The sequence below is a fragment of the Bubalus bubalis genome, chromosome 1 (genome assembly GCF_019923935.1).
Source record: "Bubalus bubalis isolate 160015118507 breed Murrah chromosome 1, NDDB_SH_1, whole genome shotgun sequence".
NCBI lineage: Eukaryota > Metazoa > Chordata > Mammalia > Artiodactyla > Bovidae > Bubalus > Bubalus bubalis.
Genome location: NC_059157.1, coordinates 119,276,770 through 119,297,571, shown reverse-complemented (window position 1 = coordinate 119,297,571; position 20,802 = coordinate 119,276,770). Strand labels below are relative to the sequence as shown.

Here is a 20,802-nt window from a genome sequence, read left to right as displayed (position 1 = left end):
ATGGATGTGAGAGTTGGACCATAAAGAAGGCTGAATGTCAAAGAACGGATGCTTTTGAACTGTGGTGTTGGAGAAGACTCTTGAGAGTCCCTTGGACTGCAAGGAGATCAAAGCAGTCAATCCTAAAGCAAATCAATCCTGAATATTCTTTGGAAGGACTGATGCTGAAGCTGAAGCTCGAATACTTTGGCCACTTCAGCCACAAGAGCCGGCTCATTGGAAAAGACCCTGGTGCTGGGAAAGATTGAAGGCAGGAGAAGGGGATAACAGAGAACGAGATGGTTAGATGGCATCACTGACTCTATGGACATGAGTTTGAGCAAGCTCTGGGAGATGGTGAAGGACAGGGAAGCCTGGCATGCAATGGTCCATGGGGTCGAAAAGAGTCGGACATGACTGAGCGACTGAACAACAATAAGCACACAAATAGATGTTCAAAATCAATAGCCATTAGGGAAATGGCAAACTAAAACCAGTGTGAGGTATCACTACACGCCTATCAGAATAGTTAAAAAAAGATAGTGACAATAGTAAATGCTGATGAGAGTGTAAAGAACCTAGATCATTCAGACATTGCGGTACAGCCATTCTAAAAAACAATTTGGTACTTTTGTTAAAAAAAAAAGAAACATGTAACTTACATACAGCCCAGAAAATGTTTTCCTGAACATTTATTCCTGAGAAAGGAAAAGTTACTTTCACACAAAAGCTTATACACAAATATTTATAGAAAGCTTTATTCATAACAGCCTACTACTGGAAATGACTCAGATGACCTTCAATGGATGAATGGTTAAATAAAACATGGCACCATGGAAAACCAGGGAACACTAATCAGCAATAAGGAAAGAATGAACTCCTTATACACACGACAACCTGGATCAATTTCCAGAGAAATAGACTGAATTAAAGAGTCAATCTCAAAGTTTGTATACTGTATGACTACATTTATATAACAGTCTTGAGATGATGAAATTATTGAAATAAGGAACAGATTAGTGGTTGCCAGAAAATAAGGAGGGAGTGCAGATAAAAAAGAAATGGATGCAGCTATAAAAAGGCAAATGAAGGATTTCTTGGGTAATGGAAATGTTCTGTACCTTGATCACATCAATGTCAATTTCCTGATTGTGAGACTGTATTATAGTTTTACAAGATATTATCAATGGTACACAGAATTTCTCTGCATTATTTCTTACAACTTCATGTGACCCTACAATTATCTTTACCAAAAAAAAAAAATTGCTTTAAATGACTATGTCAGACTAGAATATTTCTGAGTAATTTTCTATACTTGAAATTCCATGATTTGAGGGGTCTAAGGATCCATTTGACTCTTGGCAATAAATGGCTACACTATGTCCAGCAGGCAAATCTTACAGATCTGGGCCCTGTGTTCATGCTAGTAACAGTCTAAGCAACCTCAAATGAGGACAGGTATGAAACTGAACCAGACAGATCTTACACATCTACATCTATCTACAGATGGAAGAAACAGAGGCCAGACAAGGGACATTTGTCACACAAAATGAATGATTAATGGAAGTATTTGTATTAGAGAGATCCTGGACTTCTAACAGGCCCTTTCAACTAGAACAGTTTGTAAATATCTATTGCTCTCACGGACAGCCTGTCCAAACCCTTAAACACCAGCCAACCCCAGGCCTTTTGGAACTCTACTAAACCAATACTGGTGGAAACCAGTATTGGTGGATAAAGAAAATGTGGGCAATCTTAACAAGTAACATTTTACTATGGCAGTGAAGGAAAAGTTGTTCTTTAAAAAAAGAAAAAGAATAAGACCAGAAAAGAAAAGAAAGGATAAGAGCTTTTCTGTAAAGTACCAGATAGAAAATATTTCCAGCTTTGTGGGCTATACGAACTCCCTCACAACTACTCTGCTCTGCTGAGTAGGGCAAAAGCAGCAAGAGGCAATCTATAAACAAAAGCTGTTTTCCAACAAAACTCTATTTCTAAAACAATCAGTGAGCCAGATTTTACCCACAGTCCATAGTGTGGAGACCGCCGCCATAGTAGACCATCAGAAACATTTAATGGCTGCACCTGTAGAGACAGTACCTACCTAATAGGGTTTTTATAAATTCAAAATGAAGTATCACTTGAAAAAGTGCTTATGAAAGGACATAGGTCCTAGTACGTAGTCAATAAAAATGCTACTGTTACAATTATTAGGCAAGAATTATAAGTACTTTTTTTTAACCCCTTTTCTGTTTGTCCATCTCTATTTCCCTCAGACTTTAATTGTAAAAATGAGATCACTAGGTAACATTTAACCTAACACATGTTTTATGCTCTACAGAATACACACAATGCTTTGTCTAACTTATTGATTTCTTTCCTGGATTAAAAGGAGTAAGAATGACAACTTAAGTAGTTAAAGAATGACTGATTCTTCAAACAGAGAAGGAGAAATACCATATGACATCATTTACATGTGGAATCTAAAAATAAATAATACAAATGAACTTACAAAACAGAAAGAGACTCACAGATTTCAAGAAAGAGCTTATAGTTGCCAGGTATGAGGATGGGACGGAGAAGGCAATGGCACCCCACTCCAGTACTTATGCCTGGAAAGTCCCATGGACGGAGGAGCCTGGTAGGCTGCAGTCCATGGGGTCGTTAGAGTCAGAAACGACTGAGCGACTTCATTTTCACTTTTCACTTTCATGCATTGGAGAAGGAAATGGCAACCCACTCCAGTGTTCTTGCCTGGAGAATCCCAGGGACGGGGAAGCCTGGTGGGCTGCTGTCCATTGGGTCGCACAGAGTTGGACACGACTCAAGTGACTTAGCAGCAGCAGCAGCAGCATGAGGATGGGAAGGAAAGAGCAAAGGATAATTAGCGAGCTTGGGATGAACATGTACACACTGTTATATTTAAAATGGATAACCAACAAGGACCTATTTTATAGTATGTGGAACTCTGCTCAGTGTTATGTGGCAGCCTGAATGAGATGGGAGATTGGGGGAGAATGGATACATGAAAATGTACGGCTGAGTTCCTTTGCTGTTCACCTGAAACTATCACGGCATTGTTTGTTAATAAGCTATACCTAATACAATATAAAAAGTTTAAATTAAAAGAAGAAAGAGTGACTTTAACCACAGCACTGTTGTTGTTCAGTTGCTAAGTCGTGTCCAGTTCTTTGCCACCCCGTGGACTGCAGCACACCAGGCTCAGCTGTCTTCCACTATTTCCCAGAATTTGCTCATATTCATGTCCTTTGAGTTGGTGATGCTATCTAAACATCACGTCCCCTGCCGACCCCTTCTCCTTTTACCTTCAATCTTTTCCAGCATCAGAGTCTTTTCAAATGAGTCAGCTCTCCCCATCAAGTGGCCAAAGTACTGGACCTTCACCTTCAGCATCAGTGCTTCCCATCAATATTCAGGGTTGATTTCCTTTAGAATTGATTTGTTTGATCTCCTTGCAGTCCAAGAGACTCTCAAGAGTCTTCTCCAGCACAATTCAAAAGCATCGATTCTTCAGCTTCCCTGGTAGTTCAGACTGTAAAGAATCTGCCTGCAATGCAGGAGAACTGCTTTCAATCCCTGTGTCAGGAAGATCCCCTGGAGAAGGGAATGGCTACCCACTCCAATATTCTTGACTAGTGAATTTCATGGACAGAGGCTACAGTCCTTGCTGTTGCAAAGAGTTAGACATGGCTGAGTGACTGACACTTTCAGACTTCTTTATGGTCCAACTCTCACATCTGTATGTGACTACTGGAAAAAGCATAGCTTTGATTATGTGGACCTTTGTCGGCAAAGTGACATCTCTGCTTTTTAATATATGTCTAGGTTCATGATAGTTTTCACTCCAAGGAGGAAGTGTCTTTTAATTACATGGCTGCCGTCACTGTCCATAGTGATTTTAGATCCCAAGAATATAAAATCTGTCACTGCTTCCACTTTTTCCCCACCTATTTGCCATGAAGAGATGGGACCGGATGCCATGATCTTAATTTTTTTAATGCTGAGTTTTAAGCAAGCTTTTTCACTCTGCTCTTTCACCCCCATCGAGAGGTTCTTTAGTTCCTCTTTGCTTTCTGCTGTTAGAATGGTATCATCTGCATATATTAGGTTGTTGATATTTCTCCTGGAAATCTTGACTCCAGCTTGTGATTCATCCAGCCTAGCATGTCACACGATATACTCTGCAGATAAATTAAATAAGCAGGGTGACAATATACAGCCTTGTCTTACTCCTTTCCCAGTTTGGAACAAGTCAGTTGTTACATGTCCGATTCTAACCGTTGCTTCTTGTCCTACATACAGGTTTTTCAGGAGGCAGGTAAGGTGGTCTGTTATTCTCATCTCTAAGAATTTTCCACAGTTTGTTGTGATCCACACAGTCAAAGGCCTTAGTGTGGTCAATGAAGCAGAAGTAGATGTTTTTCTGGAATTCTTTTGTTTTCTCTATGATCCAGTGAATGTTGACAATTTGATCTCTGGTTCCTCTGCCTCTTTGAAACACAGCTTGTACATCTGGAAGTTCTCGGTTCATGTACAATTGAAGCCTAGCTTGGAGAATTTTGAGCATTACTTTGCTAGTGTGTGGGCTTCCCTGGTGGCTGAGAGGGTAAAGCGTCTGCCTGCAATGTGGGAGACCTGGGTTCAATCCCTGGGTCAGGAAGATCTCCTGGAGAAGGAAAAGGCAATCCACTCCAGTACTCTTGCCTGGAAAATCCCATGGATGGATAAGCCTGGTAGGCTACAGTCCATAGGGTTGCAAAGAGTCAGACATGACTGAGTGACTTCACTTTCACTTTGCTAGTGTGTGAGATGAGTGCAATTGTACGGTAGTTGGAACATTCTTTCGCATTGCCTTTCTCTGTGATTGAAATGAAAACTGACCTTTTCCAGTTCTGTGGCCACTGCTGAGTTTTCCAAATTTGCTGATATATTGAGTGCAGCACTTTCACAGCATCATCTTTTAGGATTTGAAATAGCTCAGCTGAAATTCCATCGCCTCCACTAGCTTTGTTCCTAGTAATGCTTCCTAAGGCCCATTTGACTTCACATTCCAGGATGTCTGGCTCTTGGTGACCAATCACACCATCATGGCTATCTGGGTCATTAAAGTCGGACATGACTGAGCTACTGAACTGAACTGAACTGAAGACCCTTTTTATAGAGTTCTTCTGTGTATTCTTTCCACCTCTTCTTAATATCTTCTGCTTCTGATAAGTCCCTACTTTTTCTGTCCTTTATTGTGCCCATCCTTGCATGAAATGTTCCCTTGATATCTCCAGTTTTCTTGAAGAGATATCTATTCTTTCCCATCGTGTTGTTTTTCTGTATTTCTTTGCATTGTTCATTTAAGATGACCTTGTTATCTCTCCTTGCTATTCTCTGGAAGTTGGCATTCAGTTGGTTATATATTTCATCCCCCTTAGCTAATCTGTAGGTAAGATAGCATCAAAAGAAAGCTCAGGGGGAGTCAGCAAATCTGCATGGAATGGAAACATGACAAAGAATCTGGCCTCCTTCGTGATTAACCGAGATTGTTTTCCCCTTTTCCCTTTACTTGGAACAAGCAGAATCTTCCGTTGATTTGGGGACACAAAAACCACCTTCCACCCTAATTGCCAACTTCATGAATAAAGCAGCCTTTCCTTTCCAACTAAGACTTGTCTCTTGAGTATTGATTTTTCAAGTGGCAAGCAGAGGAACAGAACTTGGTAACAGAATAAGCCTGCTCTAAGACCTGTCTGGATCTGAACAGGCTGCTCTGAACTCCTTATCATCAACAACCTTAGTGACACAGTAAATGGCACTTCTGTGTTCCTCCTGGTAGATGCACCTTTACCCAAGAATCTCTGTTGATCTCAAAGAAAGAATTACATAAGAGAAGGTAGCTTCTTCTAATTATCATTCCAAGATTTTCAAAGAGCATGAAAAATGATTGAAGAAATTGTATAGACTGGAGAAGAGATACCTGGAAGGGTAGGGCAGGGGAAAAACAAGAACAATTTTTACATACCTGACTTGTAGAACTGGAAACTGGTTTTCTTCCAGGAAGTCACCAAAAGCAAAAGAAGTAAGACTAATAAATTCAGATTAATAGAAACATATTTCAGTTCAACACAAGGAAGAGTTTTGGGTTTGTTTTTTTTTAATAGTCAGCTCTGTCTTACAAGGAAATGATTTGTCTTATTATAAGTTTCCTTCTCTCTGAAGGCACTTAAAGAAAGGTTGGATGAATGAAGAGGCAGGAGAAGGTCAGATAGACTTTGAAGATTTTGGCCTGAGGTTCTGTGGAACAAGTAAAGTGAAGTGCAGTAAACCAGGCATCTATTTCCTTCAATTCTAATCATTTTTTTATCTTTTAATTTGTATGCTATTTTATATTATTTTGGAATTTAACTGTAACAAGCTACATTCATCCATCATTCATTCATTTATGTCTTTCAAAAATACATATTGTTTAGTTATTATGTGCCAGGCATTTTTCTAAGCACTGAACATACAGCAGTGAATAGTTGATTAATTAGCTATGAGAAATTAAATAGAAAAGTATATCCTCCTTGGGATAATGAAAAAGTATTTTATTTGCATATTCTTTTATTTCAATTTGCCAATTAATTTATATACGGATCCTTTGTAGGCAATTATTTCAATGATGTTAACTAACATAATTTTTTTTTCCTGCTCTGTGATCTTTGTAAAATTTCAGAAGGAAGATAATTGGTTTTTTCTCCCAGTGGTTTGAAAGCCCTATAATCAAGCATTTATTAAAGAACAGATACTATAGCTGTGGCAAAGGGATTGGAATTAGTTACCAAGATATTAAGGATTCTAGCTTTTATTTATTCCTCCTAGGGTAAAAAGAGCAGGGAGAAGCTAAAGAAAACTTTTCTGAAATAAAATATGAAGTTTCCCTAGCCTGTGCTCCAGCTCTGTTCACCCTTGCAACATGGGACTCCTTGTGGTCAGAACTGACCCTTCATATGCACATGATGTCTTTTGCCTGAAAAGCCTTTGGATAAACAGAAGCATCACAACTTTCTATTACTCACTTCCTCTTTATAGTTTCCTGAGTGGAGAATGGCAAAAATGGCATTTCTGAGCATCAAAATCATATCCCTTCCTACAGCTCCACTTGAGTCTAAATCTCTACTACTGAGAGGGGTTAGCCAATCTGGCCTGACCAATGTGCAGACCCCCCGAAAAATATGATTTTAGAAACTAGGAAAGACTTGTCTTTAAAAATATTCCTCTAACATACAAAACACAGAGAAGATTTATATGCAGAGATATTCACTACAGTATTATTATTAGTAGCAGTAGAAAGAAACCTATGTATATAAGAATAAGCTAATCATATTATATAGTCATTAAAATAATGCTTAACTACTGTTAATAACATGGAAAAAATACATGTAATAATATTAAGTGAAGAGAAACAACATAATTATGCAGTATGATTTCAAATTTAACTGAAAAAAGGTGAAGCACAAACAAAAAAGTCTGAAATATAAATGCATAAAATAAAAATACTAGTGGTATTTGCCTTGGGTGATGGCATCATTGTGATTCTTTTTTTATTTTTATATTGTGCATATTTTAATTATTGAATACAATTAAATTAACTTTTTGATAACAAAAATTATTTTATTTTTAATTTTCATTTTATATTGGGGCAGAGTTAATTAACAATGTTGTTAGTTTCAGGTGTACAGCGAAGCGATTCAGTTATGCATATATATATATATATACGTTTTCTTTTTTAATTTGTTTTCCATTTAAGTTATTGGACAATACTGAGCAGAGTTCCCTGGTCTATGCAGCAGGTTCTTGTTGGCTATTTATTTTGAGTATACTAGAGTGTGCATGTCAATCCCAAACTTCCACTCTATCCTTCCTCCCCACCTTTCCCCCAGTAACCATAAATTGGTTCTCTAAGTCTGTGAATCTGTTTCTGTTTTGTAAATAAGTAAATATGATTAAACAAACTTTTATTTTTTTTTCATAAGCTAACATTTCTTTTATTCGTAACCCATTTGCATTATTTTTTTAAATTTTATTTTATATAACTTTACAATATTGTATTGGTTTTGCCATATATCAAAATGAATCTGCCACAGGTATACATGTGTTCCCCATCCTGAACCCTCCTCCCTCCTCCCTCCCCATACCATCCCTCTGGGTCGTCCCAGTGCACCAGCCCCAAGCATCCAGCATCGAACCTGGACTGGTGACTCGTTTCATATATGATATTATACATATTTAAAATCAGAAAAATAGCAATAAAGATGGAGCTAAGGATTGTCATACTAATTGAAGTAATTCAAAGACAAATATTATATGATTTCACTTATACATGGAATCTAAGAAAATAAAACAAATGAACTTATTTACAAAATAGAAACAGAATCACTGACATAGAGAACAAACTTACTCTTACCAAATGTGAAAAGGAGGATAAATTAGGAGTAAAGGATTAACAGATACACATGGCCATATATAAAATAGTTAAATAAAAAGGATTTACTGTATAAGGAAACTTACAGGAAACTATATTCACTATAACAGCCTATAAAGAAAAGAATTGGGGAAAAGATACATATACAGAGAGAGAGAACATAATTACTTTGCTGTACACCTGAGACTAATACAATATCGCACATCAATTATACTTCAATTTAAATAACTTTTAAAAATAAAAATAAAATTGGAAAAACAAACATATTTTTAAAGTCCTTTTCCTCCTCTTCTTAGATATGTAAAATACCTTCGGAAAAGCTCTATATTTTACATTTATTCAGGCAAAAAAATTACAGGGGATCTAACCACTTTAAACTTTATTTGTTCAGTTCAGCTACACTACTATTTATTGGCTAGAAGGGAAATTCTATTTGTCCATTTGTACTTTTTTGTCTAGACCTTCCAATTCCCATTTATTTTACTCCAGGTAATAGCATCCAGTACTCCAATTTTCTTCTGTCAAACCTCCTCCTACCAGCCTCTGCTGATGTGCTTCATATAAAATTGCCTCTGACCCTGACTCTTGGACTGGGAATGAGATTAAAACCATGATATTCTCCTGTCCACACTAATAAGTTTGAAAAGAGGAGATGATCCGATCAGAGCCAATGAGAAAATATGAGTCTTTTTGCTCTTCTATTTTATTGAGAAAAGAGAAAAATTCTATATATTATTGAGAAATAATTTTATTTTTTCCATTGACTTAGTACCTGGAGATATGTAATACTGGAGTTGTTAGAAAACCCCATGCAAAGTCTGAGACTAAAACAAGCAGGACCAAATGGACAAAGGTCACTTACTTGAAAGTAGGAAATCCTCTCTGACACAAGCAAAAATGCATTGATGCTGGGTGGATCCTCTACCACTTACCAAGCGTGGGTCTACAAAATCACACTCATGCAACTGTGAAGGGAGGAGCAAGAAAATCCCACCTAAAGCCAATGACAGACAGAACTGGCTGCCACGGAAAGGACAAACAAGAATATTGACAAAGCATCATTTCCTGAAGCCCAAATACAAAAGGACTGGCTAGGATCACCCTCTGTGTCCCTACTAGAAGCCTAGCACCAAGCCAAGTAGTAAAAAGCCAAGGAAGCCACACTGGTGGAGGGACAAGAGCATCACCACTCTTCTGTGAAGCTGGCAGGCACGGATGGCTGGAAACTACAGGGGAATCTGGGTGACCTGATTCCACAGCCTGTGCCTCTGTTCACTTCTATGTCCAAAAGATCAGAAAGCTATGACTTTATAAAAGAGACCTGGAGGTTTTGTTTCTCACAAGTTCAAAATGAACACTATGTGTGAAATAGCAGCTAAACTAATACACACTACCTTGGGCTTATTTACTAGTTGTAGTGGTGCCGGTGGTGGTGGTAGAGTGATAGTTACGGTTAGTGACGGTAGTAACCGAGGTGGTAACAGTAATGGCATCCCGGAAACTACTGGAGTTGGAGCGGGAGTTTGGGAATCAACCTGCGAAGTTTCAAGATCTGTTTTTACTGCTTCTTAGCTTCCAGATCTGGACAAATTATATATTCTCAGTACTTGCTTTTGTAAAATTCGGTGTAACAACTTAATTCAGTTAGGAAAGAAGAAAAAAACTTATAATATTTGCACAGTCTTCATCTTATCGGAAACATATTAAGCAACGTTGGTGTTCTGTGTAAGATGTAGACATGAAATAAGATGCAGTACCTGCCCATACTAACTCACAGTCTGTTGGAGGAGAAAGATAAACACATTATTACAAAATGTAATAAAGCACTCTATTACAAAACCCAGTGAAATTGCTATAGGAAGAGTTCAAACACATTCCAGACAAGGAAGGGACCAACTGTGACTCAGGGACTCCCAAATGGCTTAAAGAAGGAAGTCAGATTTGGGATGAGTTCTGATGGATGGGCAGAACTCTGAAGACCAGATATTAGGGTGAAGACACCTTCCTGGCAAAGAAAGTATATAAAATATTCTGGGAAGAGCAAGAAGGCCATGTTAAGGTGATCAGAGAAAATGGAAAGTAAAAAACTGTCTCTTAGAAGTGACTAAGGGAAAGACCTGCACAGGGTAATGTGGCATCTGAGCTAAGAGATCCTTATCATGCTTGGCGATCAAGCCTGATCTTGAGACTCAAAGTTTCAAAAATCCAGAAATTCAAAATCCTGCAGCCATGGTTCCCCCAAGAAGCTAGTAAATTATGGAAATACTAAGGTGATTATAGTCTCAGCCAGAGCCCTGTGTGCACAACCACTAAAAATCAGAAAGTGTCCTGACCTGAGGGACATAACATTTCTCTGGAAAGCACATTTGGGCCTCCTTTTGCTCTTTATCTGAAGGGATATCTAGGGCCTAACTGTGCTCATTGTCCATAAGAATAGCCTCAGGCTGAGGACAGATTTGAGGAGGCGATGTTCAACCCACCCGTGATTTTCAGGCAATTAATTCACCAAGGTTTTCATGATGGGCATCTAGAAATACCTGTAGCCCATTTAGATGGGTGGTCTCACTCTGTCTAGTCTTCATAAGGCTTTGAAACAGCCACAAAGTGTTGCAACTGGCACCTAGGGTGACTTTCCTCTGGACACAACGCCAGATCACCAACTCTTCTGAAGCCCAAGTCCCTGCTCTGTCTTCTGTGGGCCTGAGGAAGCTGTAGATTCAGCCTTGGTTAATTATTTACTGATAGTTTTACTCTTGATTCCTTTATTCATGAGTAATTCATAAAGCAACTGCCATAAATTTCCAGTTCCCACTTACTGTAATGTCTCCAGATAAGTCCTTCTTTTCATGACTAAAAACAATTCACAGTACTTTTAAAAACTCAAGAATATCACTTAAATTTCTTAAGACATTTCACAGAGATTTTATCCACTTGTTTTAAAACTTTTTAAACCATATTTTTATGTGTGTTGGAAGGACCCCAAGAAACCATCTGCATTGGTCCCTGGCTCAAATCATTAAAGTATTATTATCTCCATCTTGTAAATGAAGTGACATCAAAGAGAGGTGACCATGATCTACTTTAATAATGACAGAGCCAATACCACGGTGCTGGTCTCCAGATTCCTAATGTGGTGTTTCTTTAAATTATGCCCTGCTGTTTTGCAACCATTAACAACTAAAGTAGTGTGTCCAAAATTAAACAAAACCAGAGGCAGTAAGCTACATGTTTAAAGCAGGAACCCAGGCTATAGCCTTCTATTTCCTGAGCCAGATGAACCTAGACATGTCATTTAATTTCTCTGTGCCTGTTTCTTCATTTGTAGAAGAGAGATGCTCATTCCTCCTAGGGTGTTGAGAGGGTTAAAGAAGTCATTACCTTGTAAAGTTCCCAGTCCGGATCAAACACCATTAAGTATTTGCTATAGCTATTGCCATCCTCACTCCCAACCTGTTCCTATTTTTCCCTGTGGGATTAAGTGATAGCACCATCTTTCTCCCATTGGAAAAGGAGGAACTTTAAAGTCTTCCTTAGTAACTACTCATCCTGTTCACCCCTTCTCTCTTATCCCATGATCTATGGATCATGAAGTCTTTTTAATTCTAATTTCTAAATATTTCTTAAATCCATTCTCCACTCAGCATCCTCTTTAACAAGCTGTAGTTCCATCCTGAATCTCTTACCTGGACTGTTTCAAACACTCCTTCCTTAACTTTCCTCCTCCAACCAAACTTCCTCACCCCTGATGTAACATCCTTTGGAAAGGAAAATCCTACCATATGAATTCCCTGTTTCAAATTTTCCAGTGGCTTCCCCATTGTGCCCACCAGGCTGATATCACAATAAGTTCAGCTTGATCATCAAAGATTCTAATTTAGTAGGTCTGGAATGGGGACCTAGGGGTCTACTTTTTTAATGCACTCTCCAACTTGATTCTGGTATGTTTTTTTCATGGACCGATGTTTGGGAATCTGTGGAAAAGACAAAATGTACACTCATTAGGATGTCTCATAAAGTCCTTCACAATCTGGCCTTAATCTACCCCTCCAGAGAAAACGAATGCCCTCTTTTCCCTTTGGATTGCTCTTTGACTGAGTTGTTCCTTCTTTGTGCTCCCACAGCTCTGTATGCATAAGTCTCCCAACAATACCTATTTCAGCATAATTTCACTACATCTCACCCCTACTTGACCCAATTGTAGGACCAGCTTCATGAGCATGTGGCTTGTGCAGTCACAAAAGGCCCTGCTCTTGGAAGGATGCTCTGCTAGAGTCATCCTAAAGTTCATAATAATTGTTGAGCCAGAGGTACCTCATTTTTATTTTGCACTGGGCCCCACAGATTACATACTTGGCCCTGCCCATTCATCTTTGAACTCCTTGAAAACAGAAACTGTTTGCTATTCACTTGAAATCCTCTTTGGTTAGCACAGAGGATGCTTGGCACAGAGGAAGGGTTTGGTAAATATTTGTTGAATTTATACATGAATGGATAAAAGAGTAGAATAAGGTATCTCATAGGAATATAATGTAGTATGGCTAATTAACTCCAAAGAATAAGTTTTGTTTATGATTGATGGAGAGAGCAGTCGATTGATAAATTCACAAGATGACTGACAATCCCCAATAAACGACATAAATTTCCTAGGTTTCTCTTTATTCAAACCGTCTCACCCCTTGAGCCCCACTGCCTCCCTGTTCTTCTCAGAATACAAAATTGCAGGTTAAGGGAGCTTGGTCTTATGCCATCAGCTATGCCCTGAGTGTTTGCGCCAAGCACTGTACTATATTCTGGGGACTGGGGAAAGGGGAGAAGGAGGCCATAGAAAGGTGAACCAAACAGGTCCCTATTATCAAGAAGCCATTAAATCTTCCTCTTCAAGAGTTTCAATCAAAGATGAGTTGACTTCATGGGAGTTCTACAGCAATGAATCAAGAATAAAGACACTAGACTTGGCCAGTGGCCCAGCTTCCTGAACACTTCAGCTGACAAAATGTCTCAGTCTGAACACAATTCCTCCACTATGAGACCGGTGGGTTTGCTAGTTAACATTGGCAACCAACTCGGAGGTGCTCAATGAGCATAATAAATAAGTGGCTATTGAGGTGGGGGAGGTGCTTTTGCTCCCTGGTGTTAGGGAAGAAAGGGCCAACATCAACTATCAAAGTGAGCCCAATAATTGCTGAGGACAGATGCCCCTGACTCACGCTGAAGGCACGACAGGACTTCCAATGTGGCAAAGACCACACACCACCCTGCTGCCATATTATGTGCCTGTGGCATTAGCTTCTTGCTGCTCCCAATGACCTGGAAGTTCAGAAAGAGTTGCTCTTGCTTTTCCTTATTCACTGGGAAAAGTTACCCAGTCTACTGGGTTACCCAGTCTACCAGTCTACTGGAAAATTTTTAGTTACCCAGTCTACTGGTTGATATAATATCAGTGATAACAGTAAGATAATCTAGTAAAAATAAATGCTGACAAACATATAGATGTGTGATAACTTTCAAATAAAGGAAATGAAAATATAATACGGCCACAAAATATCACTTTCACATTCCAGATGAGACAAAGGTTAAGACTGATAGTGCTCAACAGTGGCAAGTATGGTAGAGAAAGTAAGCATTCTCAAAAAAGACTGCTAGTCAGAGTATAAACTGGTACAATCACAATCTTAGGGAGGGCAGTTTCGTATTAAAATCACGTATCAATCAAAATTTACAATACACATCCCCTTTAAAGCAGCAGTACCTTTTTCTAGGACTTTTCCCTGAGGAAATGCTCTGATGAATATATAAAAATACACACACAAAATTGTCCGTCACAGCCGAAAAATATTTAGAAATGACCTAAGTGTGCAACATTAGAGATGTATTTGGTTTAGTGCAGTCCATCCAAACATAATTTAAACATTAAAATGGCTATATGAAGCTGTAAATATCAAAAGGAAAATATGTCCCTAACATTTTAAGTGTAATGAAATGGCCAGCTTTAAAAATGACTCCATTTTTTTTTTAATGTATTTATGATAATGTGTATATATTCTTTTAAGAGTAGATTGTGACTGTCTTTTGATTCAGCATGATAACAGTACAAATAAATGGATGCTATACAAATACAATATTCTTATTTATTTTATTTTATTTTTAAAAAATATTTATTTATTTGGCTGGGCCAGGTCTTAGTTGTGTCATGCAGGATCTTCAATATTCACTGTGGCATGTGGGATCTAGTTCCCTGACCAGGGATTAAACCCCTGTCCCTGCCTTAGAAGTGTGGAGTCTTAGCTACTGGACCACCAGGGGAATCTCAGTATTCTTATTTTATTCAGGCATGTATGGAGGAGGGAGAAAAGTCTTGAAGAAACAATATGTGCTATAGTGTATGGGTATAAAGTTAACAACCAGCCTTCAGGTGGGGCAGACAGAAGTTCTCTGCAGCACCTTTTGATTTCTATGGCATAAATACACCCAACATTATTAATTCCAAGCTACTAATGTGGCATCACTGAATACAGAGTTGAGAAGAGATGCACAGTAGCATACCATTATGTTGTATTTCCATGATATAGATACAACAAGTAAAAATAATTGCAAGAATATAGATAACATTAAAATGTAGTGAAATGCTAGCAAGTGATAAGTTTTGTATATGGATTTTTTATAAGTCTGGAAGGAGAGTCACCAATATAATAATATTGATCATGTCTGGTTGGAAAGTTCATGAATCATATTTACTTCATTCTTTACACCTTTTATATGTCATTGCAACATATTTTACAATTAACATATGCTACCTTTATAATCAGAAAAAATTTTCAAGGCTTTTTTTTCTTTTTTAATTGCTAAAATCCAGGAAGGAAAAAAATCAGGGAACACAATTTTTAAAACAAGTCTCAGACTTCCCTGGTGATCCAGTGGCTAAGACTCTGAGTTCCCAATCCAAGGGGCCCAGGCTTGATTCCTGGTCAGGGAACTAGGTCCCACATGTCAGAATTAAAGAGTCCACATGCTGCAGTGAAGATGGAAGATCCTGCATGCCGCAACTAAGACCTAGCACAGCCAAGTAATTAAATAAACAAACAAAAATATTTATTTAAAAAAGTCTCACTGGAATAAAGCACTTCCCCATGAAGGAGTCTGATTTCACTAGAGTGTAACTAAATATGATAGGGAGTAAAGTTTGAATCAATTAAATCATATCTTTGTACAGTCATGGTATAAGGAAATGAGCACTCAGTGTTTCTAAGACCTTTCCAAATATAAATATGTAACATCTGAATTTGAGATCCCAGGCCATCTGATGCTCTCCTTTTACAAATAAGGAAACTGAGTCCTAAGACTGGTGGGTATTTTCCAAATTAAGCACTACAAAGCTGATTATTAATAAAGAAACTGGGCACCTCTCCATTTATAAATGGTTTCTATAACTTGTGAATAAAAGTATATATTCTTCACTTGTCATTTTTTAATGAGAAGAGACGACCTCATTCGGTGGGGAGGGAGGTGGCAGTATGCATTCAACTGGTTAACTGCTGAAGCCCTGACTTTTATCTTTGGATAGACACCAGCTTATGATTCTCCAGAATTTTATATTTCTTCAAACACTTCCACATAAGAACCCTGTGAGACAAGTAAGAAAAGGACTACACCCGTTTTACAGGCACAAAAACAGGCTAGAGCAGGCAAGTGGCTAGCCCAAGGCTAGTGAAAGCCTGATCTCTGGTCACACTCGGGTGATGTGTGGGAGACCGTCTCCTTTCTGAGGCCTCTCAGAGGCAGTCATTTAGGGAAATCTTCTCTGAAGTTCACTTTTCCCCCTTTTCTGCCTTATCCTCCTAACAAGTGCTTTCTTCCATGGGCTTCTGTCTCAATTTACACTTGAGGATATTAATTTTAGGTCACCTAGAGTGTCTCTTTTGGAGAAGGCAATGGCAACCCACTCCAGTACTCTTGCCTGGAAAATCCCATGGACGGAGGAGCCTGGTAGGCTGCAGTCCATGGGGTGGCTAGCAGTCGGACACGACTGAGCGACTTCACTTTCACTTTTCACTTTCATGCATTGGAGAAGGAAATGGCAACCCACTCCAGTGTTCTTGCCTGGAGAATCCCAGGGACGGGGGAGCCTGGTAGGCTGCCGTCTATGGGGTCGCACAGAGTCGGACACGACTGAAGTGACTTAGCAGCAGCAGCAGCAGCAGAGTGTCTCTTTAGTTTTTAGCTTATTAGTTCTAGAGTGGAAGACAGTCCCAGGCATCATTAGGCCTGGAAATATTCCGTTCTTCTTTATTTGACATGAAGGCTAAACCCCGGAATGTTATTTTCCCTGGAAACTTGCACTAATTAGAAAGCCAGAAACTATAAACACTTGGTGTGACACATTTCTAAACAATGTTGATTTGCTAAAAGGAACTAACATTGAGGCCAAAGGAGACAGACTGACTCAGGAAATACAAACCATATATAACAACAGACCCTGGAGAATCTAAGCAGATCAGATGCTCCTAAACTTTGTTCATTAAAGGAGGAAGTGTGTTCTCCTATTAAGAGTACCATATCCAGGACTTTACTGGCTACAGTATTGGTCCAGCCAATACTCTGTGCTTCCACTGTAGGGAGTGCAGGTTTGATCCCTGGTCAGAGCACTCCAGTGTTCTTGCCTGGAGAAAGAATCCCAGGGATGGAGGAGCCTGGTAGGCTGCCGTCTATGCGGTCACACAGAGTTGGACACGACTGAAGCAACTTAGCAGCAGCAGCAGCAGCAGAGAACTAAGACCCCACATGCCTTGCAGTACAACTTAAAAAAGAAAAGGACTGCTATATCCTCTGCAAAAGCTGAAGAAGGCATCACAGGGTGTAGTGAAAACTAAGTTAGTTAGTGGGCAAAAAAACTATTTTGTAAACTAAAAATCACTCTTAAAATGTGTGACATACCTTATCTTGCTAATTTTTGATGCTTGCTGTTCTGGGTGAAGGGAGTGGGGTGGTGTGTTTAAAATGGACGGTGTCAGACACAGTAATAGGCAGGTGGCCAGGTTTCTCCAGGCTGAGCAGGCTAGAGAGCTCAAGAGTGCATACTAATTGCTGCACCTCCGCCGAGACTGGCGGCTAGATGACTCCTCTCCAGAAAACACAGTGTGCTTTCCACGTCAAAGGCCCTCTCCTAACCGGGCTTTCAGTTGCATGCAAAACTAAGCTGACACCCGAGTGTGGTGGCTGAGAGATGCGTTGTGAAGGGGGCCTGCTGAGAACACTGCTTCAGTAGAATATGTAGGCTACAAAAGGGGGACTAGTTTCCCCGGAACTAGAAATGTCCCGCCAGCAAGCAGATAAGTCTTCATGACTCTGGAATGACAAGCTGTGGAAGAGAAGAAATGAGTGTACAGGAAAAGAGTAGTTGTATTTCCAGCTGAGGATTTGAGGGAGAATAAAAAAACCCTTAGAGGGAAGCAGACTTTGCCTTCTTGTGAATAATATTAAAAATGAGGATCAGATTTTCAAGTTAATATAGAGAATTTTCTCAAGTTTCTTAACATAGAGAAAACACTTTGGAGGGAAGGGATGGATCAGAAAAAGGGATGGATCAAAAACATGGATCAGAAGGTCACTTCTGGTGCATTTGTGTAGGGCCTAAAGGCAGTTGTTATTTGGTAGTCAAATCCAAAAGAACTAAGGAGACAGTTAAGAAAGCCACATAAACTTGGGAGACTTTGATTCCCTTATAAATGTTTCAGCTTTGATAGTAGAAAGGATCTACTTTTGAAGTTCCAAAAAATGTTGTTGCTATAGGAACAGGTAAGCAGATTAGACTTGAAAGACCAGTTTAAGGAACAAAGAATTTAATAGTCAGGGCTAAAGCAATTAACCAAGAAAACAATTTTTAAGTAAATATCTTTGGGGTTTGTTACTTATATATTTACTCCAGGAACATAAAAATGCTACTGTAGAATGAGAATTTCACATTTTAACATTTTAATTACACCATTACTGGCATAAAAGACTATGCTTACACAATTAGCAGAACGGCCTTATTAACAGAAGTACACATTTCTAACTCTCTCTTGATTAGATTGTAATTGAGAAATACAGCTTTAATTTCAGCAAGAGCATAAGAATCATCTTTGATTTTCCTACATTTTCTCAGATGGGAACATACCTAAAATAAAAGAGACTGTGAACTCCGGAAAATTTTCTGTAACCAATCTGTATGAAAGGAACAACAAGTAAAATTCTAGAAGTAAAGAGAAACGTACGTAGGCTGATAATTGTTACTATTTTTATGTGTTTTCTGCCCAGACATCTTTGTGAACACAGATACGTGAGCAGAGGAGGTCAGGACCCCATTGCCCTCTTACCTCTCTGAAGATGTGCTAGTCCTTCCTATCAGGAAATATGCTGCTCCCAACATTAGGGATTTGCTAAAATTAGTAGGTTTTGGCCAGAACTGGCTATACTGATGAGACTCGAAACAAATCATAAAGTAGCATTGTATTTCTCTCCCTTTCAATTCTACTTCAAAACGTTCTTGATAAAATGAATACAATATTTTTAAGCCTACCAGATTTCTGGTGTCAGAGGTTACATTTATGGGAAAGGAAGGTTTCTTGTGCATTGTCTTTTCTCACATTGTGCCCAAATCAAATCGCACAAGTGTGTGTATGAGCATGTGTTTGTGTGTATGAGTGTATGTAAGCGTGTCAGTGTGTGAGTGTATGTGTGTGTGAGTGTGTGTGTGTATGTACGTGTGTGTGAGTGAGTGAGTGTTGGAGGCTGGGCAGTGGAAATGGAAAGAGGCGGAATGTGGCAGGAATCTTACCATCTCATTTTCTTCTCCTTCATTGAGCAAAGCGTGCTGGCCTTTCTCAAAGTGGTCCCCCATAGAAAAGCGATTCCACTCCTCCCTGACCTTCCGGAACAGATGTGTCCAGGTTGAGTTTGAACTCGCCCAGCCACCGCCGCTCTCCCTCTCCAGCTGACTGAAAGAGTTAATGCATTAACAATTCTCCAGGTTAAAACTCGCTCTGGAGCACACACCTTCTCTCAGCAAATGACAGTACTTAGGAAACCGAACTCCTCCCACGAGCCACCCTTTGCTTGGAGGAATTTCTGCCGGCTCCTGGCTAACTGCATTCTCTCTCAGCCGCTGTCCCAAAGGAGGCTGCTCCCATGCTGGTCTTTTTGTACCCAACTTACAGGGAAAGAACTCATTGCCTGCACAGCGCCTGCCAGCCCAAGACATCTGACTGCAAATCCGGCGGGACAATGCAGAGTTGGCAGGACCTCTCCGAGGAGTGGGCAACAGGCAAAAGGACTCTAACAGAGCTGCAGATTTTATCTGATTCATGAAAGCCCCAATCCATCGACTTTTAATAGGATCTTCATTCATTTTGCTTACAAAAGGTAAAAATTGTGACTAATCCTCTTCAAAAGGTATTTGAAATCACATTTCTCTGTCTGTGTAAAAAAATATTCCACTCAACGTGTATGTGGAATTAAGTTTACTTTTTTGAGAAACTTGCAGGGAAAAAAAAAGCATAATCAAACTATACCATGCAGTCTCCTCTCACTAAAATACTGGTGGTTGAACTCATAAGGAGTCTAGACTCATTTTTAAATTTTTTCACACATTCATTCAACATACATTATTTGAGCACAGAGACTACATATATAAATCAAGTCATATATTACCCTCCAACTGACTGTAAGTATTCAAATATACAAACAAATGTGATAAAAGGTGTTTAGTTATTTTGAAAGCTGGACTAGGAGTCTAAGACAACTGTCAGAAGTCCCAGTACTGTGGAAGCAACACACATTCATGTCTGCTCTGAAAGAGAAAAAAAAAGCGATCTAGCTGCTCATCTGTGCTAGCCTCACTGTAAGCATTTAACCTGCAGGAGCTGGCTCTTCTCCACCAATAACTGGAGGAATTGAGTGGGGGCTTGGGGAAGCATGCTGTAGAGCTCTGATCAAGGACTGTCATCATAATTAAGCTAGACATCCAATTTAACAGCAGCCACTAGAGCACAGTGTTTAAGGGCAAGTGCTCTGACTTTGGAGGTTCAGTCACTAAGTTATGATTCTTTGTGACCCCATGAACTGCAGCACACCAGGTTTCCCTGTCCTTCACTATCTCCCAGAGTTTGCTCAAACTCATGTCCATTGAATCAGTGATGATGCCATCCAACCATCTCATTCTCTGCCACCCACTTCGGAGGGCCTGGGTTCAAATTTGGCCTTTCCTAGTTATGCCACGTGGGGAAAACAAGTCTCATAAGCTCCAGAAGCCTCTATCTGCTCCCACATAGAATAAAAAATGATAGCAATAGAACTTACCTCCTGTGTGAGGGGTA

At 39.3% G+C, this 20,802-nt stretch overlaps 1 protein-coding gene across 2 annotated transcripts in view; it reads right to left on the bottom strand.

Moving 5' to 3' along the window:
* Positions 1-19,577, bottom strand: part of ATP13A4 (ATPase 13A4) — a 128,019-nt gene extending 108,442 nt beyond the window's left edge. Inside the window, exon 1 of one of the 2 annotated variants that reach the window (XM_006059758.4) lies at positions 19,266-19,577. In XM_006059758.4, the coding sequence (XP_006059820.3) occupies positions 19,266-19,328 (63 nt within the window). In that variant the 5' untranslated portion in view covers positions 19,329-19,577. The remainder of the gene's footprint in view (positions 1-19,265) is intronic. The other variant, XM_025286361.3, reaches the window with a different exon arrangement.
* Positions 19,578-20,802: the final 1,225 nt, after the last annotated feature.